The sequence below is a fragment of the Scleropages formosus genome, chromosome 1 (assembly GCF_900964775.1).
Source record: "Scleropages formosus chromosome 1, fSclFor1.1, whole genome shotgun sequence".
Taxonomy (NCBI): Eukaryota; Metazoa; Chordata; class Actinopteri; order Osteoglossiformes; family Osteoglossidae; genus Scleropages; species Scleropages formosus.
In genome coordinates, this window is record NC_041806.1 from 1,756,972 (window position 1) to 1,780,481 (window position 23,510).

At 41.6% G+C, this 23,510-nt stretch overlaps 3 protein-coding genes across 10 annotated transcripts in view; 2 read left to right on the top strand and 1 right to left on the bottom strand.

The window, feature by feature from the left end:
* Nucleotides 1-17,450, top strand: part of LOC114909086 (zinc finger protein 11-like) — a 334,553-nt gene extending 317,103 nt beyond the window's left edge. Inside the window, exons 5-7 of the mRNA XM_029251968.1 lie at nucleotides 11,505-11,744; nucleotides 11,822-11,992; nucleotides 15,704-17,450. Coding sequence (XP_029107801.1) covers nucleotides 11,505-11,744; nucleotides 11,822-11,992; nucleotides 15,704-16,614 — 1,322 coding nt within the window. The 3' untranslated portion in view covers nucleotides 16,615-17,450. The remainder of the gene's footprint in view (nucleotides 1-11,504; nucleotides 11,745-11,821; nucleotides 11,993-15,703) is intronic.
* LOC108930216 (zinc finger protein 665-like) lies at nucleotides 1,379-9,424 on the bottom strand. 7 transcript variants are annotated; one of them, XM_029252255.1, is made up of 3 exons: nucleotides 9,092-9,418; nucleotides 6,992-8,589; nucleotides 1,379-2,801 (listed from the first exon to the last, which is right to left on the bottom strand). In XM_029252255.1, exons 2-3 carry the CDS (start codon nucleotides 8,503-8,505, stop codon nucleotides 1,817-1,819), a joined length of 2,499 nt encoding a protein of 832 aa, XP_029108088.1. In that variant the 5' UTR covers nucleotides 8,506-8,589; nucleotides 9,092-9,418; the 3' UTR covers nucleotides 1,379-1,816. The 7 variants fall into 7 exon arrangements, with proteins under 7 accessions (XP_029108088.1, XP_018600877.2, XP_018600876.2 ...); XM_018745363.2 differs by lacking the exon at nucleotides 1,379-2,801 and having other exon boundaries at nucleotides 6,088-8,589; nucleotides 9,092-9,243; nucleotides 9,342-9,404; XM_018745361.2 differs by lacking the exons at nucleotides 6,992-8,589; nucleotides 9,092-9,418 and adding an exon at nucleotides 5,113-5,133 and having other exon boundaries at nucleotides 1,379-3,786.
* Nucleotides 17,451-18,948: 1,498 nt separating the features above from the next.
* LOC108930215 (zinc finger protein 391-like) lies at nucleotides 18,949-22,746 on the top strand. 2 transcript variants are annotated; one of them, XM_018745357.1, is made up of 3 exons: nucleotides 18,949-19,069; nucleotides 19,425-19,522; nucleotides 20,493-22,746. In XM_018745357.1, exon 3 carries the CDS (start codon nucleotides 20,678-20,680, stop codon nucleotides 22,097-22,099), a length of 1,422 nt encoding a protein of 473 aa, XP_018600873.1. In that variant the 5' UTR covers nucleotides 18,949-19,069; nucleotides 19,425-19,522; nucleotides 20,493-20,677; the 3' UTR covers nucleotides 22,100-22,746. The 2 variants fall into 2 exon arrangements, with proteins under 2 accessions (XP_018600873.1, XP_018600872.1); XM_018745356.1 differs by having other exon boundaries at nucleotides 19,428-19,522.
* The last annotated feature ends 764 nt before the right edge of the window (nucleotides 22,747-23,510 follow it).

Sequence of the window (23,510 nt, forward strand, 5' to 3'; positions counted from 1 at the left end):
AAATCACAAGGTCTTACACTATACAGTGAAACATCTAACAGTAAATGTTTTTAGTTAACTCGGGTTTCAACACGTTAAAGCAAACAGGTGATACATAAATTACCCTGTTATTTGAGGGTTGATCGAGAAGTTATGACACTGACTGTACTGCACGTGTCTAGTTGCATGTTGGGGGGGGAGTCCAGGTCAAGGCCTTGTGACTGTACCCCGGTAGTAGGGCTGGTTTCTACTGCATCCTTGAATGAGTGGCCACACCTTCACAGAGTAACTCCATCACGAGATGGCAAACGTGAGTGATCGGGGTTTCTTCAGCTCTCCAACAAAGACATGACAATGAGCAGGACAACAGCGTTCAGGTGGCAGAGCATTTCGAAGACAGCAGCACAAGAGTGGGTGTGGGCACTCGATGTCGGAGGCTGAGCACTACGGTTAATGGTCTGGTCAAGAGGTCCAAAAGCTACGGCCGGTGCCTTCAGCATGACAGCAGAAACTGACTGAAGTGCTGCAAGAAGCGTATGGAGTATGAAGGAAGGTACTTCAAAAGGTCCCCAAACCTAAAAAAATGCTTAAATCCAGAAGGACCAGTACAGTCTCCAAACTTTTCAATCAACCCTTGTACAGCGTAGCAAGATTCAGTTTTCCATACTTAGTGAATCTCCTACAAAAGGTCTACAGTCACTGATGGTTCAGCCATTTGAAACGTCAGGGATGTAAACACATTTTCTTTTGGTCCACTGTGTACACCACACATCTCACAGCTTCGTTATTCCGAAAAAGGACATCTCCTAAAATCCAGGCAGTCTGTGGCTGAACCAATCAGTGGAAAAGTGCTCCTCAACCAACTAAATCGGGGGTGTCCAACGTATGGCCCAAGGGAAGAACATTTGTAAAATGAATATGTACCAAACATACTATAAATATTACAAATTCCACCGAATCACATAATAGTTAGACACAGTCACATTTATGCTTATGTCTTTTGCTTTCATGTTTTTCTCCAAAGCAAAAACACCCAAACACACACCTAAATAGAATAAAACTATACATTGTATATGTATTGTACATTGTAATGTATAGCTTATACATTGAAGATTCAGTATGATTTTTACATGTGTGGGCCTCAGGCCCATAATAATTTTGCCCTCGGCCCAAAAAGGTCGGACACCCAGCACTAAAATAAATACACACACTGGCTGAAACCGCTTGTCCTGAGCAGGGTCGCGGCGAACCGGAGCCTAGCCTGGCAACACGGGGCGGGGGGCTGGAGGGGGACACACACACCCAGGATGAGACACCAGTCTGTTGCAGGGCACCCCAAGAAGGACTCGATCCCCAGACCCGCCAGAGGGCAGAACCCGGCCAAACCCACTGTGCCACTGCACTCCCCCCAGCACTAAAACGAGACAACTTAAATAAAATTATGTGTAAAACAAATAATACTGTACACTTCATATACAGACAATGAACACTTGTCTCTTTGTACAAGATGATCAGGACTGATTAATGGGTTTTCTGGTCATTTCTTGGGAGGGTTTGAAAGGAGTTCAGAGTTTACCAGACTGGCCAATGAGCCAAGGCCAACATCTGTCTTCCAGAGGTGATCTAGGAAAAAGTGTGTAAGTATAGATGTCAATACAATGTTTCTCATGGACACAAACAATGAGTCTGAGTTCAAATCTTCAGGTTTCCTAGTAGCTGTGAGCATTTTCTTTCAGCTACATTTCTTCAATTTATTGGTCAGTTAATCTAAAAAATCTATCTCTGTGGTATTTTACACCCTTAACTCTTCCCCTGTACGCCCCACATTAATACGGCTTCACAGCAGAGTGAGAGAGTGAACACGCTGGTGCTGTTTTAAGTAATCTCCTCTGGAGTAACTCTTTCCACATTCACTGCAGCGATAGGGCTTCTCTCCAGAATGAACGAGCTGGTGCTGTTTTAAATAAGCTTTACTTGAGAAGCTCTTCCCACACTGACCGCATTCAAATGGCTTCTCGTTGGAATGAACACACTGGTGCACTTTCAAGGTACTTCCGCAAGAAAAGCTTTTCCCGCATTCGTTGCATTTATACGGTTTCTCACCGGAATGAACGAGCAGATGCCGAACCAAGTGACCTCGAATGGAGAAACTTTTCCCGCACTCACCACACTTATAGGGCTTCTCACCAGAATGAACACGCTGGTGCTCTTTTAAAGTACAAGCGCGAGAGAAACATTTTCCACAGTCGCTGCATTTGTAGGGCTTCTCTCCCGAATGAACAATCAGGTGTTGCCTTAAGTAACCTCGAACTGAAAAAAATTTCCCGCATTCGTTGCATTTATACGGTTTCTCACCAGAATGAATGCACTGGTGCAGTTTTAAAGTACTTCCGTGGGAGAAACTTTTCCCGCAGTCACCGCATTTATACGGTTTCTCGCCAGAGTGAACAAGCTGGTGCCGATTCAAGTGACCTCTGATTGAGAAACTTTTCCCACAGTCACCACATTTATATGGTTTCTCGCCGGAGTGAACGCGCTGGTGGAGTTTGAAGGTGCTTTCGTAGTAAAAGCCTCTCCCACACTCGCTACATTTGTAGGGCTTGTCACCTGAATGAACGCACTGGTGGAGTTTTAGGGAACCTACTTGGGAAAAACTCTTCCCACATTCACTACATGCGTACGGTTTCTCTCCAGAATGAACTCGCTGGTGCTGCTTTAAATTATCTCCTCGGGAGAAACTTTTCCCACATTCACCACATTTATGCGGTTTCTCGGCACAATGGGTGGGACGGTGCTCTTTTAAGTGACACGCCGGAGAAAAACTTGTTTCACTCGGCGGACAACAATATTTACCACCTGAATGAAGCTGTAAATGGATTTTGAAGTGTGAATGACTTTTAAAAACCTTTCTGCATTGAAGGCATTGGTATTTCTTGCCTTTAGGGGTAACTGCATCATGGCATGGCTGTGTACTGACTGCGTCAGCTGTACCTACAGTGAGGGGAGCCACGGATGGTTCCGGAACACCTTTTGTGTGGATATAGTCTCCTGCAACATCTAAACTGTTCTCCAGCTTCACAGGATTCCTCTGTAAAATGTCACCTAGAGCTTCATTATCTGTTGACTCCCTACCTGATGACCCTGCTAGTTGACAATGCTGCTCTGCATTCAGTTCCTCAGGTTCTGCTTTACATTTTTGGGAAAAGAGACAAGGAACAGAGTTTAATTCATGCACTGGTAAATCTGCGCACTCTTCCTTTATGTTATAACCAGCAGATTCACCAATTTCTATTTCTGTACAAGAATGTTCCTGTAACTGAGAAAGTTGCTCTACCTTCACTTCACCTGTTTCTAATTTACACTGTTTGGGTAAAAGGCAAGTAGATGAGTTTAACTGCTCTGATGGAGGGCAGAGAACATCAGTGGTACTGCACTGTACATCAGTATTGTCCTCCTTTATGTTGACCAGTAAAATCTCAGATTTAATGTTGTCAGTATCCAGGTGCAGCCCTGAGCCCATCTCTTCAGCACCGAAGCCCTGAACCTCAGTACAATATTGAGGGTGGGAAATGTGCTCATCTTCAGGCTCACTTTTTACACACATATCCATGAGTGCTGCTGAGTCCTCAGAGTAAGAGGTCACTGTGTCCCCAAAACAGTGTGATTCACATGGGAGGCTGTGCAGTGACACTGAAGAGTGTTCAGCACTCGCCATCATGACCCTCTTCAATCTTCTCTCCTCCGCCCTTTTGCTTGACGATTCCCTCTGTCTCCTGTCAGTGTTCACTTCCTCACGTGCCAGAAAATCTGTTTCAGAAAGAAAGAGAAAGGAGAAGAAGGATTAACACCAACATCTGGTATACAGGATGGGGTACAATGGCCACAAATGTTTAATTCTTACACTGAAAACAATCACCAAATGTGCAATGCGGAGCTATTGGTATCGTACAGGTGAGATGTACATCGTCTTGGAGAAAAATATCAGCTAAATGAATTGATGTAAATATAAAGCTGGTACTAAGGATATTGATGCTCATGTCAAAAGTATTAAAGCAGCAGCGCACTGATCAGACAACATTTATTCATCCAGTGTGGAACATTCTGGGTTTAGAAAATAAATTAATGTGCAGAGGCACAGCTGTGTTTCCCACTTGACCAAAACACAAAGCCAAAAATATATATACAGCCCTAGACTAGGCAAAAACTGATAATTTAGGACATCACTGATCTGAGTGTAAGAGCTGTGACGGTTTTTACATGATTAGCAAAGGGAATCAAGAGCAAAAGCAAATTCAGGTGGTGTCGTGGTCAACAAAGTAACACACTTTATCACAAGTGAGGTTCAGCCAAAGGGCCACAAAGCACTTGTACTCCTGTAGAGGATCGATATTTCTGTCTGGGGGGGGTCAGGGTCCTTAACCAATCGGGTTTAAGAGAGACGACTGCACTTCCACAAGAGTATTAAGTAGAAATGTGGTCTACCAGAAAACTGTGAAACAAACACACACACACACACACACACACACACAGGGGTGATCCAAAGCTGGTGAGGGACATGACCCCAGGCCCAGGTGCAACCGGTTACCGCTACCCAGAGTTAAAAGAAGTACAGATTCTTCTGGGCGGAATGTTTTGTTAATCTAACCAGGCTGCACCCAAAGAACTTTCCAGAACCTTCCACATGAGCAGCAAGAGAAATCAAATGCTACAGAACAATCTGTGCAATCAATGTCACTTTGCGCTCACACACCGGCTGTTTATTCTAACATCATTTTCTCAGGAGACTCAGAAAAGTGAGTTTAGATGCGACAGACACAAATGACAGAAACAGTTGCATTTCCATGCAGCGTGTTGTCCTTAAAAACATGGTATTCCTGTGTGGGACACACGTCCATTCAGAGTAAGACAGAAACACAGACAGAACTGCACGAATAGAACACAGAGGAAAGGCGATTTCCCATAATCCCTTAACTTGTGCCCCAAGTTCGACTTCCCGATCCAGTATAACAGCTTTGGGTACTTACCCTAATTTACTGCGATACAATTACCCAGCTCTGTACACCGCCAGGGAAACTACAAGTAATTTATAACTGTACTGTTATGCTGATACAATAACAGTCCAACGGGACTCACCGAGGCGATCGCCCAGGGGTCCGGAAGTGGTTCCTCATTGGTTTCCCCCGCGCACGTGCTCGCACCGGAAGCATGAGAACGTTTCAGAACCTGGAGAGGCGCGGCGCTCTGAAAATTATATATATATATTTTTTTTCTATAAAATATATTGTGAAATATAGTAAAATGCTTAATCATGTATTGTAAATTTTATACGCGCAAACAACAAAACACAAATACTACAGACACTTAATCCACACTTTCTCACAGCACACATGTAGTAATGAATCCACTCCAAAATGAAGGTAGTCAGTCAAGCTCTCAGTTTTAGAATGAGGCGAACAGCTGCTGTAACAGCCCCTCCATTGTGTAGAGCCACTAGTTTGGGTTTGGTCCCCTTTCCCTTCTGTTTTGCATTTAATGCGGGGCTTCGACAAAAAATTTGGTTAGTTACGACGTTGCTTCTTGACTTCTTTTATCGATATATCTGGGTTTTCTCGTAACTTCTGTAACATTTTCACATATTTGCCTATGTCAGTTGGTTATTGTAAGAACATGACATAGAACCATCTGATCGCTGCACACTACTTGTGCTTGTTGGTTCATGACAACCAACCAAGCAACTACACACTTAGGTTACATTCCACCACACTTTTTGGACATCTTCCCCATGGAGACATTTTGGCAGGACTTCCACCCTCTCTCCATTTGATGGGTATACGTCTGACTGCGGTTCAACTGCGGTTTAGACTCAGACCTGGGTATGTAATCTTTTCCAGACTGACGGCCTTCAGCACCTTTTCAGCAGCAAACAATAACTTCCTCATCCCATCCTTCGCACAAGTGTCCAGCAGCATAATGGACACAAATTGGAGAACTCAAAAGACTGACCACACAGGACAAAGAAAAAGAAACAAAGAGCCATAAATAAACATTAAGGGAGCAGAAGAACACACAACCCACAAACTGCAAAGTTACCCTCATGCTGAACGCGTTTCCTTCGCCCTTGCTTTAATTCATTCTTACAGTTAATTCATTACATTACTTGAAAGATTTTTTTCTGAGGACACGACTTGACCAAACATCTCACAAAACAAAACCAATACAGCAAAAAATTTAAATCTTAGTCTTTTAAAGTCTTTTGTTTTCCAGTAGCTTAAAGCCAATCTAGACTCATCTGAACTCAGTAAAAGTCACAAGTTTTTACACAGAACATGAAAACATCTCAAGTCAAAAAGTGATACATCAATTGTCCAATTTACACGTTACTATATATTTTCATTCACTCTGTGACACAGGATTCAGTCTTCCATGTATCCAAGGTTCAGGAAGTGATGCAGGATAAAGTTTCCACCACTTGAAACACCAGGGAATGTAAAGTATTTGTATTCTTTGTACACACAGTAAATCTCAGAGCTCACAGTGATCACATATTATTCTCATCTCATAAAAGGTTGACAGTCTGCAGTTCTGTCAGGCAGAGGAAAACTGCTCCTTGACACAATAAAAAGATAGAGATTGAGGGGGAAAAACCCCTGGAAAACAGTCTCTAGAAACAGATTAATCTACGCAGTTTGTATGTGGAAAACGAGGATATGTCTCCTGGTCCCAATGATCACGACTGATCAATATCTGCAGTGTTGGGGTGGGTTCGGGGTTCAGATGAATAACACAGTCAGGTTCGGCAAGGATCCAAGGCCAGAATCTATGTTCCATAAGTGATCCAGAAGACGATTTAATACAAATAGCAGCACAGACTTTCTGAAGAGCAACAATTCAGTGGAATTAAAATGTTCATCTAAATTTTAACATAATTTTTCTAAATTTGATTTAATTTTGCAGTAGAGATTTGACAGTTTCTTAAAACATTTAGTGGGTTCTTTCATGGTTTTTTAAGTACTTCCTCAGAGCAAAACTCTTTCCACATTCACTACATTTATATGGTTTCTCGCCAGAATGAACAAACTGGTGCTGCTTTAAGTAACTAACTTGGAAAAAACTTTTCCCACATTCACATTTGTAAGGTTTTTCACCAGAATGAACAAACTGGTGCTGTTTTAAGGTACTTCCATGGGAAAAACTTCTTCCGCAATCACTGCACTTAAAGGGCTTCTCACCAGAATGAACAAGCTGATGCTGTTTTAAATGAGCTTTACTTGAAAAACTTCTTCCACATTCACTACATTTATATGGTTTCTCACCTGAATGAACACGCTGGTGCTGCTTTAAATTACCTCGAATTGAAAAACTTTGCCCACATTCACTACATTTGTACGGTTTCTCACCTGAATGGACAAGCCGATGCCGTTTTAAGTTCCCCAGAATTGAAAAACTTTGCCCGCATTCACTACATTTATGTGGTTTCGCACCAGAATGAACACTCTGGTGGAGTTTTAAAGTACTTCCATGGGAAAAACTTTTCCCACACTCACTACATTTATAAGGCTTCTCACCTGAATGAACAATCTGGTGTCGTTTTAACTCACTTAGACACGAAAAATTTTTTCCACACTGACTACATTTATACGGCTTCTCACCAGAATGAACACGCTGATGATGTTTTAAGGTATTTCCATGGGAAAAACATTTACCACATTCACTACATTTATAAGGTTTTTCACCAGAATGAACAAGCTGGTGCTGTTTTAAGTTACTTGCTTGGGAGAAACTTTTTCCACATTCACTGCATTTATAAGGTTTCTCACCAGAATGAACAAGCTGGTGCCGTTTCAAGTCACTTAAATAAGAAAAACATTTTTCACACTGACTACATTTATATGGTAAAAAGTCATCTACAGCTGCATTACCTGCTGTTTCTGCACTGCATGATCCTTCCAACTGAGAAGCCTGCTCTGCCTTAACTTCTCCTACCTTTGTTTTACATTTGTTCAACAAAGTACAAGGAACAGGATTTAACTTTAGTACCTGTAAATCTTCACATTCATAATCTATACTATAACTCAGAGTTTCATTCCTTTTTTTTCCACTGCAAGAAGGTTCCTGTAACTGAGAATCCTGCTCAATCTTTACTTCACCACTCTCAGATTTATATTGTCTGGATGAAAGACAAGTAGAAAGGTTTAACTGCTCTGAGGGAAGACTGAGCATCTCATTGGATGTACAGCTGTGCAGCACATCACTGTCTTCCTTTATTTTGACCATTACAATCTCTGATTTAATTTGATCAGTGTCCAGATGCAGCCCTGAGCCCATGTCTTTAGAACTGAAGCCCTGTCCTTCAGTACAATATTGAGGGTGGGAAATGTGCCGATCAACAGGCTCACTTTTTACACACATATCCATGACTGTTGACCCCTCAGAGTAAGAGGTCACCGTGTTCCCAAAACAGCCCGATTCACAAGGGAGACCATGGAGTGCCAATGAAGGGTGTTCAGGTCCCGGTTCTGCCGTCATGATCCTCTCCAATGTTCTCTTCTTGGGCTTTGTTGCTCAGTGAGATCCTGTTTGTCTCCTGCCACTGTTCACAACTTCTCTACTCTGCCCGATAGAAGAAAAGAAATGACCATTAACAACCAGTATGAGTTAATAAATAGGTATAAAGAGATGCATGAGCACAATGCGAAGTTACACAGGTTTCTGTAACATTTCTCACTGTTTAAGCTGATAGATACACAACTCCTCACTGAATGTAAAACCATTCATGTTCTTTTGCTCTTGATTCACTTTAGTAATTATTTCAACCTCACAGCTTTTGTTACTTCGGTTATTCTTAAGCCACTGCAAGTTTTCCTATTAAACACGTTTGATGCTTATGAGACTCAAGAAGATTCTCTAGCTTGCAGAGCTACAGTTTATGTGACAGAAATCGTTTTACTTCTATGAGGTGTGTTTTAGGAGTATATTTCTGTGATAAACACCCATGCATTTATTTCTGTGTAGACAGACAGACTGCAGTCCCCTCAGTGAAGGCTTCAGATGTTTTATTCCGCCACAAACACACAGACACACACACAACCAACGCCACTCAAATAATACTGACGCAATCGAAAGACCCGGGTTCGAATCCTCGCACGCTGCCGACGGAAGTCGCGCCATAAAGTCTATTTACTGAAAACGATGAGGGGGGAAAAAAAAAAAAGAGAAAACTGCGTCCAGGAGCACGAGTTAAAGGCCCGCCGAGTCCGTTTAGTTCTTCGTACAAAGGATGAAACAAAAACATATATATATGTAAAGTCACTCAACAAAAACAGCTTAATATTATAAAATACCCTGGCAGAAAAAAAACACACATTTGCACCTGTAGGACAGAGAGCGCCATTCCACCGCCCCACAACGTAACGGCCACACGCACAGAAGTGCTGCTCAGAGTTCGTCAGCGCGCCCCCTGGCGGCCCCTCGCACTCATTGGTCCTCCGCCCACTCTGCGCTATGCTCAAGTTCTACTGTCTACCGCCACAATGAGAAAACCACTTCCGGACTCCTCGAGACCGCAGTCAGAGCGCGAAAAAAGAAAGAAGGTGAATGGAGGCGTTTCTGGAATGGTCGCAGTCGGTGCGACTGGACGCGTTCAGATTCCTCTTAGACTGAAATGGAGACGTTTATTGCAGAAATACCCTAAATAAATGTAACACATTCCATTGCAGGCAAAGAGTTGTGCGGGATTTAAACCAGAAGACATAATTATAAACTTGTTTCAGGGAATCATCGTTACGTAGTTAATCATGCAAACAGACCTGTGTGAAAGTGACATTACACAGGTATCTGTGATATTTCTCACTGTTCAGGTACACAACTCTTCAATTAATATAAAAGGATATAAATGTGTGCTTTTCCCTTTATAGTTTTTTTTTAGTAATAATGGAAGACTCACAGCTGCTGTTCTAGAATGGTGAAACAGTGAATTAACCCCCAAACAGGTTCCTCCTAGGCTAATGGGTTCATTTGTATTATTTCTGCTAAAATATTTATCAAATTAACTGCAGTGGTGGTCAAGGAGTCACAGAACTCCATCTATATCTTAATTTGTCATTAAACTCAAGTCTTTCACATTGAATGAGAGTGGCTTCTCTGAGAAGGAGGACGTTTAATGTTTCTGACATTAGTATCTTGTTAGATTAGAAATTATTTTAATTTCTATCTCAGCCTTCTGACACCTCAGAACCGCCCGAACACCAGAGACCAGTGATCACTTGGAGGAGTAGGACACAAGAACAAGCAGCGTGTTTCGTCCCAAATCCTCCTCCACAAGTTTATTGTATGTTCACAAAGATTATATACTATTTTGCAGAACAAAGAAATAAGTTCTTATTGGTTTAGAAAGTGAGTCGGGGTCTAGGGACAAAACTATAAAAGGTAATTTTAAACAACAGCACTGTGATTAGTTATAAACATAGGGAGGATATGTGATATTTCAGTTGCCTCTGTCTGCCCTTGAGCATAGACAAAGAGAGAAAAGTTAAACGAGAACTTCATTCTTGCACACACATTCTTAACAGGTCTGACACACACATACCAGAAGAACAGGGTGGACAGAGCGATAGAGGTGGAGAAGAGACACGAGAGCCATTTATTTCTCACATATCTACAGTACAGGAAAGTTGCATTGTTATTCATAAACCGTTGTGAGGTTCACTGTTAAGTGTCTGTGTAACACATACCAATGGTAATTCCTCTTCTCCTGTGTCCTTCAGCGTGTAGAAATCCCAGAGCAGAGGAAATGGCACGAGGAAGTGAGCACTGACAGGAGACAAACAGGCTCTCACCGAGCATCATAACAGAACACAAAAGGTTGAAGAAGACCATCATGGTAGAACCTGGAGCTGTCACTCCACAGCCTCCCGTGTGAATCAGACTGTTTTGGGGACACGGTGGCCTCTTACTTTCAGGACTCAGCAGTCATGGACATATGCATAAAAACTGAGCCTGTCGAGGAGGACATTTTCCACCCTCAATATTGTACTGAGGTAGAGGGCCTCAGAACGAAAGAGTTGGGCTCAGTGCTGCATGTGGATACTGACCATGTTAAAACGGAGATCGTGATGATGAAAATAATGGAGGACAGTGCTGATGTACAGTTGCACAGAACCGCTGAGACACTTGGTCATCCCTCACAGGAGTTAAGGTCATCCACTTCTGTGTTATCCAGAAAATATAAATTAGAGACAGGCGAACTTGAGGAAGAGCAGAATTCTCCATTACAGGACCAATGTTGTACAGAGAAGGACATTAACGAAACTGCTTATTATGGTTCAAAGGAAGACCATGTTCGTGTACAGGTGTCTGTTCCTTTATCCAGACAATTTAAGTCCCAGATGGGTGATTTTGCAGTAGGGCTACTTTCTCCGTTAGAAGGATCAACGAGCAAAGAGACAAAAAGTTTTTCACAATCCAATAACATTACAAAGCAGAATCTTAATGTGGGAAGACTTTTTCCAGAGATGGTCACTTGAAAGAGCACCTGCTTATTCATTCTGGTGAGAAACCATATACCCATAGTCAATGTGGAAAAAGTTTTTCCCAAAGTAGTCCCTTAAAACTCCACCAGCTTGTTCACACTGGTGAGAAGCCATATAAATGCAGTGAATGTGGAAGAAGTTTTTCCCAAGCCGGTCACTTAAAAGAGCACAAGTTTATTCATTCCGGTGAGAAACCATACAATTGTAGTGAATGTGGAAAAAGTTTTTCTCACAGAAGTACCTTAAAACTCCACCATCTCCTTCATTCTGGTGAAAAACCATACAAATGTCATAAATGGCAAGATGTTTTCCAGAGCAGATCATTTTAAAACAACATCAGCGTATTCATTCTGGTGAAAAACCATACAAATGTAGTGAATGTGGAAAAAGTTTTTTCCATAGGGGCACCTTCAATCATCACCAGCGTGCTCATGGAGAGAAACCATATAAATGTAGTCATTGTGGGAAAAGTTCTTCTAGAAGAAGTCACTTCAAAGAGCACTGCTTAATACATGAGCATACTTGTTCATTCTGGTGAGAAACTGTATAAATGTAGTAAATGTGGCAAGAGTTTTGCTCTGAAGAAGTGTTTACAAACCATGAGAGAACTCACAAAAGATTTAATGCATATTTCTAATGTATATTCATTTTTTAAAAGAAAAAGTACAAACTGGTCATGAAAAGAAATAGTCAAACCTCTTGTACAGAATCAGATCAGATTTACAAAGGAAATAAATTGATACTGTTTTCAGTGCAGAATTTGAATTTATGGTTGTTCTTTTCCCTTTTTGATATTGTTCAGTCTGGAATGCTATATGTAGTCTAGTTTCTGTTGGGTTGTTATTGTTTTTTTTTGTTTAAATAAAATTAAATTAAAATAAGTGCTTCTCATTACCTCATCACACCATCACCTGGCAACTCATTGTCATTGGTCTTCCACTGTATTCACTGGCTTGGAAAGAGTTCTCAATGACATCATAATGCCTCAAAGTCTTAAAAACTGCTGTGTACCTCTTTAAAGCTTTTTGTGTGTCTTCCATCACCTTGGCATTCACGTTTATCTCTGCACTGCGTTTTTGTCAATGAAAAAAACAAGGTAAGTACCATGATCATAGCTACAGCAGGAGCAGGGAGTTAGACTCAGGTCCTTTTCATGACAAGCGAATTGGTCTTAGTACCTACTGTCCTATCAGTTATCCTACTACAATAATGACACTTTAAAATAATTGGGAATCCGCAAATCTGCCGTGTTAAAACAACCAACAGTTGCAATAAATGCAAAACAAGTGAAATACAAGTGAAACATCAACAGTAAATATTCCGCCACGGAGCTGCAAAGCATGCTGGGATAGCAGCCATTACTGCCCATTGTAATGTGGGGCGGTGAGTCAAGCGGGTCTTCAGCGAGTGGAGGACCAGTGACCGCGAGCCGCCAGGTGGCGCTGTGACTGAGAGAAAGGAGCACTTTGGTCCTGCGGCGGCAGCGGTGGCGGCGCTGTGAGGCGACGGAGTCGCGCGCTTCCACACACAGGTAAAATCTCTTCGTGATCATTCTCAGCGTTTCATATTCTTTCGTATTTTATTTTATTATTGTAGCTGCAATGCTAACGTTTTAATGCGGCGGACGAGTGTGTACGTGTGTATTATTACACCCGGCGTTGTGCGTAGCGCCGGTTCGCAGCCCTGTTTTATTTTTTTTTTAAAAAAAAAACAAAACAAAACAAAACAACACAACAGTCTGTCTGACTGGACACCTGGCTGAGTCCGAATACGTCTTTTTTTTTTTTTTTTTTTTTAAAAAAAAAAAAACAACTCAAAGCTCTTTTGTTACTGACTGGACACATTCACTGATTCAGTCCAGCTCTGCTCTCTCGCTCAGTCAGTGTTAACCGCAGAAAAACACCCACATACGTCGTCGTCTGTCCACCTCGCGAAGTTAAACGAACGATTTTGACAAAGAAAAGAAACCCATAGACTCTGTCGTGTATGTATTTCCCAGGGAGAACAGTACATGACAGTAAAAGTAAAGTAAATATCAGTAAGGAAAGGGGGTGGGGTGCAGAGCACCCCCCCTTGAGAACAACTTGAAGTTGAACTTCTGTGTGCTGTCAAGTTCAGTGTGCGGCTCCAGTGTTTACCCTGCACTGCACTAAAACTGTCATGTCCTCTATTTCTCACTTGTCATTCGTACAGGACCGATCCTGTCGCTTGGGGTTTCGTCATGTGCTTTACGAAACACTGGGGCTCCTACCTGCTTGTGCCTCCCACACTAGGTCTTTGAGTTTTAACACTGGGGGTATTAATGATGGGATTCGGTCCATGCGTCACACAGCTCCTGCAGGCTTTTTTTGCCACCCTTTTGTGCTAAAAACCGCTCGTCCCAAAGGTGCTCCGTTGCCAACGGCTTGAGATCTGGGGACTGTGTGAGCTATTGGACTCACCGAACAAATACTTTTGTGTTCGTGGAACAATGTTGAGATAATGCAAGCTTTGTGACTTGACACATTATTCTGCTGCAGGTATTTGTTTTAAAAAGGATGTACTGTGGCCGCAGATGCATTGGGTCAGTAAGAAAGCCCAGGTGTGCCGTGGCACTGAAATGATGCTCAGACGGCACACATTGGGCCCCTTAATACCAATGAAACATTTCCCACTATGCCACAAGCCTATACCTTTGACACATGGCAGGGTGGATTCAAGAATGGTTTCATACTGCTTGATATCAAATTCTGATGCTATCAGCATGTCACAGTAGAATTGGAGACTTCTGAGATCAGAAAACTTTTTTGTTTTTTTTACTCTTTAGTGATCCAGTTTTGGTGATTACATGCCATATGTGTTTCTTTAACATATCTCATTGTTCTGGAAGATACACTCCGCAGGTAATGTAAAACCATAGAAATGAGTTTCTTGCCCTTATCCCTTTTGTAACTATTCCAAACTGTTACAGGTTCTTTTGTAGTAGGATATGTGACACAGTAAAGGAATCCCAGAACAGGTTCTTCTTCCTCTGTGACTTTGAATAATTTCTGCTAAAGTATTTAACGGGTAAGGGGCCACGGTGGCCCAGTGGGTTGGACCGGGTCCTGCCTCCAGTGAGTCTGGGGTTCGAGTCCTGCTTGGGGTGCCTTGCGACAGACTGGCATCCCATCCTGGGTATGTCCCTCCCCCTCCAGCCTTCCTCCATGTGTTGCCGGATTAGGCTCCGGCTCCCCGCGACCCCATATGGGACATGCGGTTCAGACTGTGTGTGTGTGTGTGTGTGTGTGTTTAATGGGTAAAAGAGATACAGCAGTGCATCTACACTTTAAGCACACTCAAATTCAACCCAAATGTTTCACATGTCTTGTGTGTTACTTTACTGAAAAGGAGGCTTCTTATCAAACTTTTGACATGAGCATCCATTGTACTCAGTACCGTTATTTACTGCTTGTTTTGAGTGTCGGTAACCTGCATGCCAAATAATTGCTCTTCCCTTGTCTCATTTGCCTTCCAGTAAATACAAATCCTACAGCAGCAGAGATGGTACTTTGGAAGAAGAAGAGATGAACACTAAAGGGAGACAAAGTGGATCTCACTGAGCTGCTTAACAAAGCCCAAGGAGAGGACAGTGGAGAGGATTGCAATGGCAGAACCAGGACCTGAACAAGCTTCACTGACCCTCCACAGCCTCCCACTGGAGCCATAGTGTATTGCTCCAGGCAGCGACAAAGTGACACCTAACTCAGATAGGTCAGCAGTCATGGATATGTTTGTAAAAACGGATCCTGATGATCAGCACATTTCCGACCCTGAATGCTGTACTGAGGTACAGGGCTTCGGTGCTGAAGAAATGGGCTCGGTGCTGCATCTGGATACTGATCAAATTAAAACAGAAATTGTAATGGTCAAAATAACAGAGGACAATGATGATCTACAGCTCTGTAGCACCTCTGAGGTGTTGCCTTCTCCATTACAGGAACCTTCTTGTTCAGACAGAGAAATGAGTGTTGATGCTCATTGTGGCATAAAGGAAGAATATGCAGATATACAAGTGTCTGAGTTCAGCACTTCTCCATGTCCTTTATCCATACAATTAAAGTCAGAGACAGATTGTGTTGAGATAGATCAACATTCTCAGTTAGGAGGAACATCCAGTACAGAGCCAAGGAAGCAACATAAAGACATTCAATGTGGAAAGAGCTTTTCTCACTTAGCCATGATAGAACAGCACCAGGTTGTTCATTCTGTTGAGAAACCACATAAATGCAGTGAGTGTGGAAAGTGTTTCACCCGAAGAGATCACTTAAAACAGCACCAGCTTATTCATTCTGGTGAGAAACCGTATAAATGTGGTCAGTGTGAGAAAAGTTTTTACCTTCTAGACAAGTTAAAACAACATCAGCATGTTCATTCCGGGAAGATATTTAAATGTATTCACTGTGGGAAGAATTTCTCCTGTCAAAATTACTTAAAAAAGCATGAGTTTATTCATTCTGGTGAGAAACCTTTTGCATGTAGTGAATGTGGAAAGTGTTTTTCTCGATCTACTCACTTAAAACAGCACCAGCTTATTCATTCTGGTGAGAAATTATATACATGTAGCCAATGTGGAAGAAGTTTTTCCCGAGGAGGTACTTTGAAACAGCACTTACTTGTTCATACTGATGAGAAACCGTATAAATGTACTGAATGCGGGAAGAGTTTCTCTCAGTGTTCTGAATTAAAACAACACCAGCTTGTTCATTCTGGTGAGAAACCATATAAGTGCGGTCAGTGTGGAAAAAGTTTTTCCAGAATAGGCACCTTACGACTTCACCAGCATCTTCATTCTGGTGAGAAACCATATAAATGTGAATGTGGAAAAAGTTTTTCTCGATCTAATAACTTAAAACAGCACCAACTTGTTCATTCTGGTGAGAAACCGTATAAATGTAATGAATGTGGAAAAACTTTTTCCCATGGAGGTACCCTGAAACTCCACCAGCTTCTTCATTCAGGTGAGAAGCCATACAAATGTAGTGAATGCGGAAGGAGTTTTTCTCGATCCAGTCACTTAAAACGTCACATGCTTCTCAATTGCGATAATATAAATGTAGTCAATGTGGATGATGTTTTTCCCAGTTAAAATGTCACCAGCATGCTTATTCTAGTGAGGAACCATATACATGTAGTAAATTTGCAAGTGTTTTTCTCAAACTTGCATTTTATTTGTGGCAAACGGTATAAATGTCAATGTGGAGAAAAGGTTTTTTTTTTTTTTTTTTTCCTTTTTCCTTTTCCTGAAATGCTCATTTAGAAGTACACTTGTGCGTTCATTCCAGTGAGAAGTCGTATAAATGTTGTGACGGTGGAAGTTTTGATCTGAGGCAGTATTTTACAACTTGATAACGCACTAGAAAAATACCTTAAATTCTTCAAAGTGTGAACAGACAAACTGACAAGAGAACTAATGCTCGTGATATAAAAGTGAAAAGAAATGGTGAAATCTCTGCCACATATTAAGTGAAACTTACAAATATGAGTTTTGTGCAGATTGACAGAAGAGCAGACTGTCAGCCTTTTCTGAGATGTGCCCTTTGGGAATAACAGTGAGGTTAGTTGTGTGTACTGTGGACCCAAAGAATGCATTTTCGCATTCCTGACGTTTCAGATTGTTGGACTTTCATCTAGGACGGCATCAGGAACTATGAACCTTGTGTAGGAACTCTTCACAGTACGAAAGACTGAATTATGTTACACTGAGTGACTCAAAACGTAACAAGTATAACAGCAGTTTGCCTTTCTTTCTAAATGTATTGGAACCTGACTTTACCGAATATATTTACTGTTATATGTTTCCCTCCATAGTGTAAAAAGCAGCAGTTCCTTTTTACTTGGTTCAGATTCTCAGACTTGCTCCAGTGTTGTGGGGCTCAAATGACTTTGTAAAACATTACAGGGAAATAAAGTATTGTTTTTAAATTGGGGTATTGTTTTTATGTTTGGGATTTTTGATGCATGGTGAGTGGAGTTAGATTGTTTTCCCTGTTTGTGCCCTCAAACATTTATAGAAAAAGGAAATGGAAAACCACTTTTGTTCTCTCCTTTGCCATGGAAACAACAGAAAATGTACCTCTGAAGACTTCAGCTGGACAGCACATCATCATGCTGTTTTATACTAATGTACAATTTTGAAACTGCAGCCTACCAGCAAATGATCACTACAGGTGTTTTTTCATATTTTAAGGTACATCTTATAATGTACAGAAATGTACGGTGTTATAGAAAAGTATTTGCCCACCTTTTTTCCAGCTTGATATTAGATTAGATGACATCTTCCAGTCAGTTCCAACAGTATGTAAATAAAGCTTGAAAGAGAAAAAAGTGACACCAGTCTTTATATTGTTTCCTTGATGTGGAAGACAATGACATATTCAAAGGTGTGAAAAATTGCCCCTTCACACTCAGTAACTGGATGTGACTGCAACTAAACATTTATTTTTGCTCATCTTCTTACCACAGTTTACCCAGTTAAACAGATGGCTAGCTTTCTTCTGAAAGAAAAAGAAAATAAAGAAGTGAGCTTTGTGGGGACCGCACGATGTACCTAAACAGCACCATCACTGAAAAAGTATAGGTATGTCGATATGTACGTTATTCCTCAATAAGTAATTACATAAACGATAGTGTTAATAAAGGGAAGAAAAATGGCGCATCTTGAAAACCCTTAAACTGGATTTGAAACAATTTCAACCAGAGCCTAGAGCTTAAAGCAAGAGCCCATGCAGCATAGGCACAAAAGCCACAACCTCCCGACTCCAACCTCCAGCTGTCAATCATGCAATACTGGATGAACCAAAAAAGAGTCTCATCAATTCCCAGAAGGCAACAGAAAGAATCCTTGTTAAACGGACCAAACGGACCGCATTAGACAGTCAGAAATGATGTGAAAAACAGGAATCAGACGTGGAGAAATCGGGTACAGCACTGGAAGCGCAATGATTTTGGCTAAATATCATATACACAGGTCAAAATTTGCTAATAAAAAGCCTATATTTTCTGTTTTTCTTAAAGAAGTTAAGCAGTATATTGACACTATCAAGGAATGTGATAATAAGAAGGCTATTAAGACTGTTTCTTATTGTGATATTTTTAAGGTCTTGATGTAATATTTGGTTATTGGAGTGTTTTATAATTTCCTTTTTTTTTTTTAAAAAAAAAAATTCCCCCTGGCTAGGTTGGCTGTTCTGAATTAATGTTCTGGTATTGTGTGTGATTTGTTTCATAATAATAAAAAAAATTTAAAAAAAAAAAGCACTGGAGGCGCAGCCCCATCCGGGCGCCAAAAGATCGCGTGGAGGACCAGGGAGGAGCAGCCGGCAGGGGGCGCGCTCACTAACCGCGACGGGCGCTTTGCAACTTTTGGCGGCTGCGCTGTGCGCGGGCGGAGCCGAGTCCTCTTTCCTATTGGCTACACGCAGTCTGAGGAGAAAAAGATGGTTTTGTGCCGTTTCTCACCTTCGCGCTGCGGTCGGCGGCGCTCTGCTGCTCCGCGGTGTGTTTCTGCACAGTTTTACCGCAGTGAGCCAGTTCCCTGTGAGGTGAATGTTGTTTGTATTTATTTTTACATTTTGTTCACCTCAGCGCTGCTCTGACATAATTAATTCTGGGGTTCGCTTTACACGTTACTTACTACTTGAATACAGAGGCGACCCTCAGCCAGTTTTTCCCCTGCTGCTACGCGTTACTTTTTAAAAGCTACTTTTTAGGTACAGTCACAGTGTGTTGTGGCTTACTGTATCTTTTGTGCGCCGTGTGGACTCGGGCGACCCGGAATTATCTGTTTTCTCCACACAATCACGAATCAGTGATTAATATGTACTGTGACAACGTACGTATCTATCTCCAGTTACACACAGAGCCCAGCGCTGACAAACACTTCTCCCATGTGGCCAGCAGGTGGCGTCGTGGTTGGAGCCGTCGCCTTCTCCTTCCCCTCTCGCTGTAGTACTGCTGGGCAAGGCACTTACATTTCAATTCCTGCAGTAATCATGGTAAGTAGCTTAGCATACAGGTATTCTTTTTTTTTAACTGGAGCACCTATGGTAAGTACCTTGATCAAGGGTATTACAGCAGGTGGAGGGATTGGGCTCTGTGTCCTCTGAATTCAGAGGCAGTGGCTCTAACCGCTACAAAACTCACTGATCCATACAAACATGAAGAAACGCTTCTGCTCTTTGAATGAATGAATAATTGTTACAGTAATTTTGGGAGGACAAACGACACAGCAGTACGTGCAAATGCAGACCTCCCTTGTAAAACGAAGGTTCGGGTTACAAGAATGCCTACTTTCGAATTAAAAAAAAAAGTAATGTAATGGGTGTAATTAGTGTAATGAGTTGTCAACTCACACTTTGAGAAGTGCCTCAAAAGTACTAATTTCAATTCAAAATATGCACTTTGAGGATGTCCAGCACCAGATGAGGTGAGTAACCCTCACCTCTTCTGCTGGCATGGTTTCTGCAGTGCATGTCAGATATCAGTGCCACCAGAATGCTTTTTGAATATGTCTTAAAGATACAGTTCAAGCAACACATACATGCTGTTCAGCAACATATGACCTGATGGTTTCCCTCAGTCCATTCCTTCAATATACAGGCTTCCTTGCATGGCTACCTTTATTTGCAGGTTTAAGACCCAGATGTTCAAAATCTCACATTTGGATCTACCTTTCTTTTTATGTCCTTTTTTGTCTCCTTTCCCCTTTATCTCTAATTTTACTTTATCTTTTTTAATCTTCTTTTACTCTGTTCTTGGGTAGCATGGATATGCAGCGGATAGCGATAGCGCCTCAACTCCCGTGCTGTGGGTTTGAAGCAGGTTTTATGCAGAGTTTGTGATGTCTCATTTGAGTGGGTTCCTCGGGTAGTTATTTGACATTGCACAATGATTTTGATGCCTGGACTATTTCATTGTATATAAAAGACTTACGAGGTGCCCCCTCCTTCCTCATCTGTCCTCTAGTGTATATTAATCCAGGACCAAGTTAAACAACACATGGATAGAAGAGGAAGTGAAAAAAAGCTCACCGAGAAGTGTAATACAGGACAGGAAATTGGAGAAGATCATTACTGCAGAATCAGGACCTAAACTGATGTCACTGGCACTTCAGGTCCCCCCCATGTGAATCAGGCTCTTTTGAGAATACTATGAATCCTTACTCTGAGATGTCAGCAGTCATGGATATGTGTGTAAAAACTGAGCCTGATGATCACGACATTTCCCACCCCAAGAATTTTACTGAAGGACAGGGCTTCAGTGCTGAAGAGGTGGGCTCAGGGCTGCATCTGGATACTGACAAAATTAAAACAGAGGTTGTAATGGTCAGCATAAAAGAGGACAGTGCTGATGAACAGCTGTGCAGCAACACTGGCGTGTTCTGCGTTGCCTCTGATGATTCAAGCTCCTCTACTTGCCTTTCACTTATACAGTGTAAATCAGAGACAGGGGAACTGACGGTACAGCAAAATTCTCAGTTACAGGAATCTTCTTGTATGGAAAAGGAAATTAACGAAGCTGTTCATTATGGCACAAAGGAAGAATATGCAGATGTACTGGTGCATGAATTAAATACTTGTCCTTTATCTGAACAGTATAAATCAGAAACAGATGAAGTTAAGTTAGGAGACAGATTTTTAGAGAATAACTCTGTGAAGGTGCAGCACAGTGCAGTTATTGCAGGAGGTGACATTCTTCCAAGTGGTGCTTTAGAACAATCTGTGGTACCTGTTACTGATTCTACAACTGACAAGGCCCGTAGTCAACCAAGCCATGATGAGGTTGCCCATAAAGCTCACAAATGCCAATGCGATCCGTGCAAAAAAGTGTTAGAAAATCAGTCACACCTGAAAATACATTTGCAGATTCAATCAGGTGACAAATACTGTTGCATGAAGTGCGGAACAAATTTTTCTCGATCTAGTTTCTTAAAACAGCACCTGCGCATTTTTTCTGGTTCAAAACCACATAAATGCAGTGAATGTGGTAAAGGTTTTTCTCAACCAAGTGAATTAAAACAGCACCAGCTTATTCATTCTGCAGAGAAACCGTACAAATGTAGTGAATGTGGAAAAAGTTACTCCCAAGGAAGTACTTTAAAACAACACCAGCGTGTTCATTCTGGTGCAAAACCCTATAAATGTAGCGAATGTGGAAGAAGTTTTTTTCACGGAAATACTTTAAAACGACACCAGCTTGTTCATTCTGGTGAGAAACCATATCAGTGTAATGAATGTGGTAGAAATTTCTCTCGAGCGTGTACTTTAAAAGAGCACCAGCGTGTGCATTCTGGTGAGAAACCGTATAAATGCAGTGATTGTGGGAAGTGTTTTTCCAGAGGAGATTACTTAAAACTCCACCAGCGTGTTCATTCTCATGAGAAACCCCATATATGTAGTGAATGTGGGAAAAGTTTTTCCCGTGGAAGCACTTTAAAACAGCATCAGCTTGTTCATTCTGGTGAAAAACCATATAAGTGTTGCGAATGCGGCAAGAGTTTTTCCAGAGGAGGTACCTTAAAACAGCACCAGCGTGTTCATTCTGGTGTGAAATCATATCCATTTAGTGAATGACAAGAGTTTCCACTCTTGAGGCAGTGTAAAATACCATGAGTAAGCACAATGACACACTGAAGGATTTCATCTGTTTAAAAACATGAATACTGTAAAGTGACCAGTAAATTTAAGTTGATGAAATAAAGTTTTAGTTAATTTGAAGTCAAATGCTGACTGTGATAAAGTATATGATATTCTGTACTTACATAGTTCTCCTAGGTCACCCCTGGAATCCAGATGTTGGTCTTGGGTCAATGTCCAGTCTGACTCAGTGCTCTTCATCAGAATCTTGAACTCAAACAAAACCAACTCCAAACTGACCATAACTACCGTTGCTTAGTAATGATCATCTGGAGCGAAGAGACTCATGATCATTTTCCATAAATGTACAGGTGGATAATTTGGTAGTGATTATTTTCCAGGGGTTTTATGGCGTTGTTTCAGTAGGTCAAGGAGCAGTTTGTTAGGCATTTAATGTGTCAAAACCTGAATCTACTAAAGTCATTTCCTTTTAGATGTTTTCCTGTGTTGCGTAAAAACCTTAAATTTCAGACCGGAGAGTACATCCTTGTTGAAGATAATCTGCTTCTTAGACCATCCTCGTGTCAAGTACTTCACTGTTACCAGTCACCTTTGTTGTAAATTGCACCAATAAAACCCAAGTTTCCCACTAAACCTGAGTCTGTCTTCAGTCTTACACATTTATACCGTTTCTCTAAAGACTCAAAGGACCCAGGTTTGTATCTACTTCTGGCAGAAAGGCACATCCACCACTGAGGAGTTCCTCAAAGTGTTTCTTCCACCAGTCTCCCCAGAAGGACAAGTGCACAAATTGTATTTGTCTGAGATGTATGTCACTTTGGAGAAAAGTGTCTACTAAATGAATAAATGTAAATGTGAATAAATAGGGGCTCAGGACTTCCCCACCTTGCTTAGCCTAGTCTGGGCAGAGTCATCCTTCCTTCCTTAAGATACCAAACTATTTGCCAGAACAATTTTTCTTCATTGCCTCTCCGAACTCTTCCATTTCACATTAACTTAAACGACTATCCTGCTACAGCCTATAACTTTGCTGGTACCTTCCGGCAAAATCGGCCTCCTTCAGCTTTAAGGGTTCCTTGACTGCCTGTACCACCTTGGGCTCCTAGGGTTGCGGGAGGCACCAACTATGTTTATGACTGAGATCTTACATACGGTTCCTTCATACTGAATGTCACCAGCTTCACTTAGAACGAGAGGGAAGTTCTCACTGAGGTAGGAGTCAAACAAATATTGCACTGAGCTGCGCAGCAATTGTTCCCAGGTAACATTCACGGAAGGTTCAAGCTTCCTGAGCCTATCAGCCACTGTCCTGTACATCACCAAACTCAGACAAAATGAATACAAGCAGCTAGTAGCGTAATAGAACTGCTGTGTTTAGATCCAAAAG